Source organism: Mus pahari, chromosome 4, assembly GCF_900095145.1.
Source record: "Mus pahari chromosome 4, PAHARI_EIJ_v1.1, whole genome shotgun sequence".
In the NCBI taxonomy this organism is placed as follows: Eukaryota; Metazoa; Chordata; class Mammalia; order Rodentia; family Muridae; genus Mus; species Mus pahari.
Window position 1 is genome coordinate 133436465 of NC_034593.1, and position 11492 is coordinate 133447956.

Consider the following 11492-nt stretch of genomic DNA (forward strand, 5'->3'; position numbering starts at 1 on the left):
GGGAGGGAGACGGTGTCTGCAGCTGTGTGAGACTAGCAGAGGAAATGTCCTTATTGAGATGTCCATATTCTGCATACAGTTCAATAATGCTCAGCACGAGACTGAAATAGATTTGATAGGATTTAATTGTTTTAATTCCAGTTACATAAAAGCCAGTGTTTGCGAATACACCTATATATGATCAGTTTGCTATCTTACCTTACATAAAATAAAACGCACACTCAGTAAAGAGAGAGGGAAGGCCAGCGGGGTCCCCCAGGAGCTGTGAAGGCCAGCGGGGTACCTCAGGAGCTGTGAAGGCCAGCAGGGTCCCCCAGGAGCTGTGAAGGCTAGTGGGCTCCCCCAGTTGCTGTGAAGGCCAGCAGGGTCCCCCAGGAGCTGTGAAGGCCAGCGGGGTCCCCCCAGGAGCTATGAAGGTTAGCGGGGTCCCCCAGGAGCTGTCTTCGAGAATCTTTGCTAATGTAAATCCAAGTAGGACTTCTTCTCTGAGACTTTGCCTAGGCCGAGGGAGAAGAGGACAGACTTCTCAAGCTCCAGATAGCTCTCATATTCCAACTTCAGCTCGGCCTCCATTTGTTCTTTTGTCTTTTGATAGACTTTCTAGGTGGGGACAAGCAAGACAGCTCTGTAAGCTTAGAAACCAAGAAGGAAGGAGAAGGAGCCGGGGCTTTTCAACAGCAGATATGGCTGTTCTCTAGAAGGGATTGTGTGCGGGTAGAGGACAGATGGGCAGGAGGGGCAGTCTGATGTGCTGGAGAAGTGGGGACTGCAAAAACTCTGCCCTTCACGGCTTCTCTGTATAGCAATGTTTCTCAGCCTTCTGGTTGCTGAGACTCTTTAATACAGTTCCTTGTAAAAAAAATAAATAAATAAAATGATTTTTGTTGCTACTTCATAATTATAATTTTGCTACGGTTATAGGTCATTATGTAAATGTATGTGTCATCTTATGGTCTTAGGCGACCCCTGTGAAAGCCCCCCAAAGGGACCACCATTCACAGGTTGAGAACCACTGCTATAGACCAACAAGCAAACCCCTCCTCCGGTCTTTCCCAAGTGCCCTGCCTTCCTTGTGTGGCTGGAGGGCAGTCGACGACTTGCAGAACTGCGTTGTGCTTAGACTTGTAGCAGTGGTGGATAAACTGCTGGCATAGAGTGTCTCTCGTCAGTGCACTTACACAAAGCTAAGGCCAATCTGTTTGCGGCTGTGGGACTAGACAGACAGTTAGTTGACTGGGATCTCTGTATCCTTTGTTGCCACCAGTGGTGGCTTTTGAAATGAGACCTGTGCTTTGATTGTACCAGTTTGTGTCTGTCAATGGGTGAAGTGCGCAGAACGCTACGCTAGCCACACATTGGCACTTCTCATGAAGAACAGGGCTTAGAAGTTTACTTTGAAGGCCACCATGTGCTTGGCTATGAAGGGACCACAGGTAGGGCCAGTTAGGAATCTGTGGTGACAAAGGGGCGGGGGTGTGTGTGGGAGAGAAGAGACAAGCCAATGAGGAACAGAAATCCAGACCCGAGAGACTCGGATGAGACCTCTAGAAGAACGGTTTATAGAGTATTTAAAAGTCCCCAATTCCAGTGGATGGTGGAAGGCCTGACCCACAGAGAGGCTGAGAAGAGGGGAGCAGGGCCCGTAGAGCATCATGTCCCTCTGCTGGCTGGGTGTAAAATGGATGTGTTCCCCACTTCTCTGTCTCAGGGTCACAGCACCACCCATCACAACCTTTCCCCCACGTCTATCAGCTGCTGTGTTACTGTAGCAACTGCTTGATGGCAGACGGTCACATTAGCTGAAAGCCTTCTAACAATCACCAGAGGTGGCCGTTGGTGTTCCCATTTTCCAGACAGGACAACCAAAGCTCAGCCAAGATGGAAGCTTTGCTCCAGATCTGTGGGATTTCAGCCCATGTCTTGACCTCTTTGTCTGGTCCTTTTTGTATGGTGAGTTTCAATACATCACTCGCCAGACGCAAGACCTCCACACAACACAAGAATTCGCCTGTGAGTCTCTGTGTCTATACTAAAGGACTTAGGAAATGCGGTCACTTAGAGAAAGAGGACTTGGGCAGAATGTCATTACATATCAGGGCTGGTGACATGGCTCAGTGTGTACGGTGCCTGCTGCCAAGCCTGATGACCCGACTTACTGATTGACTCCCGGAAATTACCCTCTGAACTCCATATGTGAGCTGTGTGTGCTCTGACCATCCAGAACATAAGCAGACAGAAATGTGATAGAATCTCATTGTGTGCGCAACAGGTGGGTCTCACTCATGGTCTTGTAGGAAATCAATGCCTTCCTGATGCCCCCGGAAGAAAGGCATAAGATCGGGGAGCGCACAGGACTCTCGTGGGATGGGCCCTGTGGCACCACCACCCCACCGGTGGGGGAGAGAGGACAGCCGCTTTCATCCGGAGAGTTCACTCACCGTTTTCTTCTTCACTAGTTCCAGGGCCATATCTTTCTTTTCTTGCTCACGGATTTCTTTGCGCTGCTGGACGTATTCCAGGTGCCTGACCTCTCTTTCAAAGTAGTAGTTCACACTCGATACCTGTCAGAGACAAGGGCCCGCGTGAGCTCAGCCCACGGGATGCACGCCCGTGGCCTTTACAAGGCTCTGTTCCGGCGGCTGCTGCCCTGCAACTATGAGTTCCACACGTCATCTCTCTCAGCCGCCTGATGACAACAACCACCTTAACCGTAGTGGAAGGATAATGATAGGAAGTGTCTCACCCTCCAGGTCAGTGGTCCTCAGCCTTCCTAACACTGCGACCCTCTAATCCTCTTCCTCACGTTGTGGTGACCACCAACCATAAGATTATTTTCATTGTGACTTCACGACTGTAATGTTGTTACTGTTATGAATCATAATGTAAATATCAGTGTTTTCTGATAGTCGTGGGTGGCCCCTGTGAAAGGGTCCTTTGACCTCATGGGAGTTACAGCCCCCCTCCGGGGGGGGGGTGAGAGCTTTGGGTGAATGTGGTTTGAAAGTTGTCCATGCTTCTGTGGTTACATTCAGGTCCCTGTGACTTGCAGGTCCCTAGGACAGGAACAGTTACAGCTGGGAGGAGAGAACTGCAAAACCCTGCCATTTTTATAACTGAAATATAGAAATTTGCCGTTTTTATAACTGAAATATAGAAATTTGCCCCCCCCCTTTTCCTTATTTCGGAGACTGAAGTTTCATACTGAAACTGAACTTGGTAAACTCAGATAAAGATATTTATGGAGACTTGTGAGTCTACCTTCAATGGCTGGGCCATCTTTACAGCCCCTTTAAAGGGACTAGAAACAGAGCTGGATTCTGGTCTCCAGAGGGCTTAGCACTGGGTCCTATGGACATTAGCAGAGAAACCATTATTGATTCCCCCTGGGGAAGGAAGGCAGTCCAGGCACGCCTGCTGCCTGGCAGGAGGTGGGCTGGCACTGGGACTCACAGCAGATTGCAGTCTCTCCTCTCCTCTCTCTCTCTCTCTCTCTCTCTCTCTCTCTCTCTCTCTCTCTCTCTCTCTCCATATATATATTTGGTTTTTTGAAGTCTGTATATTTAAGTGGCATGGATATTTATGTTTTTCTACTCATTGGTCCCTATATTTCTCAGTGTTGCTCCAAATGCTTGGGTGGTCTGAGTAAGGTTGGGGTGAGCAGAGTATTGCCAGTTCAGATGGGGGGCCGGCAATGTGCTGGGTCTGGGGAGGATAACAGAGAGGTGTGTGAGTACACCAACAGAGCTAAAACTCGGCTAGCATTTGAAAATACTGACTCCCCATCAATTCTCCACCTAGTCTGCCCTTCATCCCCTTGACTTCCTTCCCATTTCCTGTTTGGTTATTTTCCTTAGCATCAAATTATCTAATTCATATGATTAAAACATGTTCTTTTACTATTAAAAATAAAAATAAATAAAATGGATAAAAATTTTATTAAATATTTAATATATTATCCAAAATAAAATACTATTTAAATTAAGTCATTCTCTTGTAAAACAAAAGTAATAAAACATTTAAAACACAATTTTAAGATATGCCCAAGGGGAGGAGGTGTGGGATGTGGAACAGTCGGAGGGTGGACAGGTAGGGGGCTGGGAATAAAATATGGAGTGTAAAAAAAATAATTAATTAGTTTAAAAAATATGCCCCAAAAGGCTGGCAAGATGGTTTGGCGGGTCAGGGTATTGCTGCCAACCAAGTGTGATGACCTGAGTTCAATCCCCGGTACCCACATGGCTGAAGGAGAGAACCAAGTTGTCCCTTGACTTCCACAAGTGTGCCATGGCATGTATCCTACCCCAAACGCCAATAAATTAACAAGTGTACATTTTAAAAACGAAATGTCCCAGCAACATTAAACTCGTGCAAAGTCGCAACTTAACTGACCTCGTTCAAGGAAGGGTGACTTAAGGTCCAAGGTATTTCTAGGATATGCAGTGTTCCGTAATAGTCAGCTACGGCTATAAACTGCTGCTTAGCTGAAAGATTGAAAAGAAAGAAAGAAAGTGTGCGTAGGGGAACTCAACAAAGGGAAAGTCATCTCAAGAGGTTAGACACAAAATCCCGTCTAGTTTTTGTGGTTTCTGGGAAGGCCTGCTGCGATTCCAGAGCCCGGAGCCCCGGGGCAACCCAGTCCGATGCTCAGGACTGGACCACATGTAACAGGGTCCAGCCATTCTTTCCAGCTGATGAGATGAGAGTCAGACTCTGAGTCTCCGCAGCCCCCACCACCTCGAGCCTCGCCTTGCTTTCCTCTGTACAAGGAGAGGGGCCGACGGAGGCAGGGATGACACGGCGGTGGGGTGGTGGGATGTGTGTGTGTGTGTGTGTGTGTGTCTGGGCAGAGGGCACACACTCAGCACACAGAGGTAGCTGCAGGACCCCTGCGTGGGTGGGTTCTGGAAATGCAACCCCAACCAAGGTTTTCCTGCGAGCACACGGGAGTGTGTGGGGATGCTAGTTCTCTGTCACTTCCCGGATGTTTCTCGCCTCTCATTTTCTGGTTCAAAGGTCTGGTTCAAATTGCTGAATCCTACACTCAGAACCCCGCAGGTACAAAGTCAGCTTTCTGTACCGAAGATAGGAAAACATACTTTGGTTGTGCCTCACGGCTAGCCGGAAGCCGCACTCAGACATTCTAGAGACCCTGAAGCCCGAGTGTCTGGGAGGGGTGTTTCTGAGAAAAATCATAAGAGTCAATCTTGTATCTATGGACTTCAGGAAACTTCTTCCAGTAACGGCAGACATACTGGAGTTACACAGAAAATACTTATTGGGCCAAATGGGGTGGGGAGAACCCCAAATAAACAAAAAACAAAGGAAATAAATTAGTTTTCTGTAGACTCATTCTTGAATTTATGCGTGTTTGGTAGTATATTGCTATTTGCACATATTTAACTCAGAGTCTATGGCTTGCATAGATACATAACCCTAGAGAGCCATGTGCTCCCGTGAAGCGAGTTGCTTGTGGGTGTGGCCCGTGCACAGACACTAAAGTGCACAATAGTTTAAAAACTTGGCAAAGAAACAGAACTCAGTATTTCTGGAAAAGAAACATCCCCGCAGCAGCAAAGGTTTAGGACCTCTCTGTCAGGGAGGGACGCTTTCATCCCGTGGTTCAAAGTCAGCCTCAGTCTGACCTTACCAGCAGTCTGGGGAATCGGGGCTAATGAACTGGATCACCGATGGGAGCTATGGGGCTTCCAGAGTTTGGGAGCAAGGGTGAAGGAAAGGATTAGGATGTCATTGGAGAAACAAAGGTTAGAGTGGAGAGCAGGAGAGAGAGGGAAGGAGAGAAAGGAGACAAGAGGAGGGGAGGAAGGGCAGGTGGGGGTAAACTGGAGGTTTTCCAGGTGAACGGCGGAGCATTCCTAGGTCACCCAAACACATTGCTCCTCGGGCTAGAGTGAACATACAGGAGAAGGTCCAGGGTTTGATGTAGGTGATCATGGTGATGCAGATATTCTGGGACTGGGCTGGTTCATGAGTTTTCTCCAGGAGGTCCCAGATATCAACATATCCATCCTCTCGGCCGATGTAGAATACTCCAGGCCTCGTCAGGGACCAGTGCCCTGCCGTGTACCTTTTCGGTGCGCAGCACGTTTGAAGGAGCGGTCCTGTCTAAACACAAGTTTAAAAGGCACATTGAAAGCTTTTCTTTTTGCCTTTCTGTGACCCTAGAGAAACTGACAATGATTTTTATTTTAAAGCACAGCTCAGTTGGCCATGGTTAGTTACTTAACCCTATGTTTATCCCATGGGTTAGTCTTTATTGCCTTTGTTCTAGGGTTTTGTCTTTAGTTTTTAAGTAAGAGAGAGAGGGAGAGAGAGACAGATAGAGAGAGATACTTCCACGTGTCACCACTCCCGTGTGGAAGGGACAGGGACAGCTTCGTGGAGTCGGCTCTCTCCTTCCTGCTGCTTTACACAGTTTCTGGGGATCAAACGTCCTTCATAAGCCCTGAACAGCTTTACCGTCTGAGCCATCTTGCCTGCATTGCTGTGGGGTTTACATAGGAAAAGTTATTTTCTCCACCAGTTATTGTATAAGCAACTGTTGCATTCATTATTAACACTAACCCAAATTGTGCTGCTGGTGGCTGCGAACCACCTGCCAAAATGCTCTGGATTCTCAAAAGACACACACACACACACCACACTCACATACACACTCACACACCCACACCCACACCACACACCCACACTCACACACTCATACACACACCACACACACACATACTAACACACTCACACACCCATACACACACCACACACACATACTCACACACACACACCACTCACATACACACACATACACACCCACATTCACACACTCATACACACATACCACACACACACCACCGCCTTCTATTTTAATATGCCTTAAGCTGGGCCAACTCAACCCTCCACGTATCTAGCATGCTCTCCCCTCCAATATTACTGAATTATTATTTACTAAAACCTATAGTCTACCCTAACCACCCCGGATCCAGGCCTGCAGCCCTCCTGGGTCATGATCCCTGCCTCTTACATGTTGGCAGTCTCTCTGTCTCTCTGTCCTACACTTCTCAGGCGGGGATTTTCTCTTTCTCCAGCAATGGCAGTACTGCCTCCTTCCTCTTCTCTGGGTTCCCTTGCCCTGGAAATCTAAAGTCCTGCCTCGGGCTGGTGAGATGGCTCAGCCGGTAAGAACACTGACTGCTCTTCCAAAAGTCTTGAGTTCAAATTCCAGCAACCACATGGTGGCTCACAACCACCCACAACAGGATCTGACACCCTCTTCTGGTGTGTCTGAAGACAGGTACAGTGTAGTTACATATAATAATAAATACATCTTTGGGAGGAGCGAGCAGGGTGACTGGAGCAGGCAGAGGTCCTGAAAATTGCTACTGTATACTCATATACATAAAATAAAATTAATACATCTTTAAAAATAAAAGTCCTGCCTCTGTCTCTCTGTCCAGTCATTGGCTGCTGGCAACTTTATTTACCAATTAGATCCATCTGGGGGCAGGAACCTCGGCATCTTACATGCAGACACGTGAATTCCCGTGTCATCTGGGAACCCAATTAACATACTATAAGCAATAAACCAAATCCACAACAAGCAACCTCCCCTTCCCCCTGTTTTAGTTGCTTTTTAGAAAAGGTTGAACCTTCCAGCTTAACCTCAGATGGTCCTGATAGCCTCTGTGCTGACTATCACGTCTATGCAAATCTGTAGACAGCAGATTTAAGAGTGTAAAGCCATGTCTCATAACCTTATCTGGCTGCCAGAGACCTGTTGCCCATGGAAACAGTTCTGGTGTCTACAAAAGCAAATGTCTGTTGTCACAGTTTGAATGCGAGCCCCCCCACAGGCTCGCTCGTGGGTTGAACGCTTGGCTCCCAGCTGGTGATACGATTTTGGGATGCTCTGGAAACTTCAAGTGTTGGGGTCCAGTTAGAGGGGGCGGGGTCATGCCATTGAAGGTTACAGCTGGGCCCAGGCCTTCTACTTCCTGTCCACCTTGAGGTGAAGAGCCCCACCTGCATGATGCCATTTCCATGGTATTCAGTTTCAGCGTGGGACCAGAACCAACAGAGTCATATGACCACACACCAGTCATCCGGAACACCTCTTCTGTCTCCTACATTATGACGTTGTGACTGAGGTGTTTTGTCACAGTGACGTGAAAGGCACCAAGGCAGCTGTCAACCTCAGCAGTGAGCTGCATGCTGGACGTGAGCAGCAGAGCCCACCAGCATTTCACAGATGGCTGCAGATGGCGGTACATGCATTTGGAAGAAGGACTTTAGGCCACCTTTTTAATAAACACCTTCTTAATCCTTCCACCATGAGATGATTGGTGATAACTTTGGGAAGTTATCACAGACAAGAGCGGTTAGAAAATGCTTTGTCCCACTGTCAGGTCTGTCTACCCATGACAGACATCCAAGTGTCCCTTATGTCCTCAGTGGCATGGCAAGGCGTGGTGCTGTCGGTTGAGGTTTGATCTATTGCTGTGCATTGCAATGCTTAATGCTGTACCCAAAGGGATGGTGGAGGCCTAAGGGTGAGTTCCCACATCGTGCAAACCTTGTCCCTTGATTTAAAACTATTGGTGAAAAAAAATGGCTACAGCCAGTTACTGGAGGGATCAGAGGTAGGTGGGTTTGGAATGACCTGGTCGGAGGGGGAGAGACCAGAGGAGGAGGAAGAACAGGGAGAGAGAAGAAGCCTCCATGAGGGGAGATGGACCATGAGCACATGGCCAGGAGAAACAGCAAGTATATGGGGTACACCGCTGGGGAGGCAGCCAGGCCAGCAGTTAAGAGGAGTAGTTTAGGGGTGACCCCCCCAAAATTGTCAAAGCCAAATAAAATAACCATAGTTCGAGTTTCAGTTATTAGCAAGCTAGCCGGGGATAAGCTTAAATTAACTGTATTACAGTTGTCTTCCACAAGTCAACCCAGACACAGGAAACGGCCTTGTGAGGCAAGAAGACTGCCCAGGCCTGGGCTGCCCTGTCCCTCCCCCTCCCCTCCCCCTCTTCCCCACCTTTCCTCCTCCCCCCACTTTGTGACCTCCAAGGCTTTTTGTGCCCATGCCTTAAGTTCTTTCAGACCTAGGCAAACCCGGATCTTGGTCCTGCAAGTCTTCTGTTAATCATGCCAGTTTTCTTTGCTCTAACTAGAAACTTCCTTATTGGAAAAATAAACAAACAAGAACAAGACAAAACCTACAGAGTACATTGTTTGAAAGTTTGCTGATAAAAACTTAAGCAGCTTTTAGCGTTACTCAATGGCACCCTGTGTACAAGCATTGACACACGTTTCTTTTTAAAATTATTTGTATAAATTAGGGATCCGGATGGGGGCTGTTGTTTGGTGAAAGAATATGTATGTCCCAGCTGTGATCCACACATACTCTCTGCCTTTGTCTGTCTCCAGACTGTCTGTCTGTCTGTCTGTCTGTCTCTCTCTCTCTCCAGGTTCTTCATATTCTCATTATTTCTCACTGAAGGGGCGAAGTAATTTAGATTTTCTCCCCAAAAGAACTGGTTTGCCCTGCCCCTGCTTTACTGGATTTAAGTGTGTGTGTGTGTGTGTGTGTGTGTGTGTGTGTGTGTGTTTTCCAGTATTTTTGTTTGTTTATCTTGGCAGACTGGCTCCTATCTAGCAGGACTGGTCTTAATCCTGACCAAGTCCTGCTGGTGCTCACGTGTGTCTGGACAGGCAATGTGCTCTGCCATCCCTAGGCCCTCAGCCAACATGTTCCTGGTGCAGAAGAAAAGTGGATCGGCTGGGCGACCCCTGGACTTCATCTAGTCACCAGGATTCATCTTCTGAACCTCAAGAAGCAGAGTTCAAGTCAGATGAAGTGCCCACAGTCAGTATTTCCAAGAAAAACTGTGGTTGGGTTTCAGAGAACAAGGGCCCTGCTGTGTTCACTTCCCCTCTGGAAAGAAGGACACGTGGCTGTGGTGTCAGAGGTTTCCAGCAGTTCTGTTGACAGAACTGGCTGCAGCTGACATGCTGCAGCCAGACCATCTGTTCTCATCTCTCTATAAAGTGCCCCACAGGCCCAGGATCCCGGAACAGCCTGTGTGTTCCCGTTTTCTTTCTCAGAGGCAAAGACACACCCACCTGCTCCGTTCTGCAGCAACTTACCATGACCTCCTCCTTCCAGATAGCCACGTTCCACCCCCCCACAGTGAGGATGATGTCATTGAAGAAAGGCGACCTCTGGATGGTGTGGACAGCCCCATCGTGGACTGTGTAGAGGTTCACAGGTTTCTTGGCTGTGGAAGTGGACAAGGCCCAGTTTGGATGCATGATCTGTCATAGAAACCTACCCCCAGGGACACTTGTTCAGACCCTCTGCCATGCCCCATTCTCCTTCATTCACCTGTGTATAAGTCCAGCACGGGAGTTACAAATATCTGTGGATTGTTTATATGTCCGAAGGTCTTCTTGTGTGTGGCTAGACAATGGGGACTTAGTAGCCTGGCACAGCCCTGACCTCAAGTGGCTGGCAATCTAGTGGGAAGGAAAGCTACCCAGTAAATAAATCTCCCAGGGAGTAATTGACCAAAGAAAAGCCACTACAAGGAAGAGAGACAGGGGGCACTCCTAACTTAGACTGAATTGTCAGGGGAGTGAATCATTTAGGTCTGAGTGTAGCTGAGCCTGGGAAGTTTCTGATACTGAGGAGCAGTGCAGATAGAAGGATGCCTTGAAGTCTGGAAAGAGGACCAGTAAGGGCCTCTGTCCTTGTGGAAACTAGAACTACAGGCGTGAGGTGTGAACCAGGGCCTAGAAGGACCAGATCATGGAGGGCCCTGTAGGGAAAAGAGTTCAGACCAAGCCCACAGCACAATGTCTTCTTAGGAGTCTAGTTCAGACCCACTGATGATTCCAAAGGTATTCTGGCTTGTTACGGGGCAGGTAGAAGTGAGGTGGGGACCCTAGTGCGGATTCCTGTGGTCATGTAGGTGTGAGAGACAGTGGCGACTTGAATGAAGTCCGGTAGTGGAGTGGATAATCAGGACATATTTTCGAACCAAGATATGGGGATAGCTTGGCCAGGCAGAGCGAGTGACATGAAGTGCTAAGAACAGCCTGGTTTCTGATGAGAGCAACTGGCTTGATGCAACTTCCTTAGCAGCCGAAAAGATAAAGTTCAGATGGTGAGACCAGAGCTCTCCTGAGCCTTTGCCCCAGCCCCTGGGTCTTCCTGCCTCTCTGCTCTCTGCACAGAGCACAGCAGGACTAGAGCTGGGGTTTCCTTCCATCTGCCGTGGCTGGCTGATGACCTTAATGTTCATTCTCTGCTCCAGACTCCAGGGACGGCCATGGAAGTGTATGCTGGTGGGGCTGAAGGTGCAGTGTCCCTACACCACATCAACAAGCTTACTCTGTACCTCTTTAATGCTATGTGAGGGCCGAATCGCCACCTACCCAGCTATGTGAGGGCCGAATCGCCACCTACCCAGCTATGTGAGGGC

At 48.4% G+C, this 11492-nt stretch overlaps 1 protein-coding gene across 1 annotated transcript in view; it reads right to left on the reverse strand.

Annotated features, from left to right (window-relative positions):
• Positions 1–425: 425 nt before the first annotated feature.
• Positions 426–11492, reverse strand: part of Wdr63 (WD repeat domain 63) — a 51318-nt gene continuing 40251 nt past the window's right edge. The window contains exons 18-22 of the mRNA XM_021196816.1: positions 10156–10286; positions 5919–6123; positions 4390–4481; positions 2439–2561; positions 426–600 (exon numbers count right to left, since the gene is read on the reverse strand). Coding sequence (XP_021052475.1) covers positions 457–600; positions 2439–2561; positions 4390–4481; positions 5919–6123; positions 10156–10286 — 695 coding nt within the window. The 3' untranslated portion in view covers positions 426–456. The remainder of the gene's footprint in view (positions 601–2438; positions 2562–4389; positions 4482–5918; positions 6124–10155; positions 10287–11492) is intronic.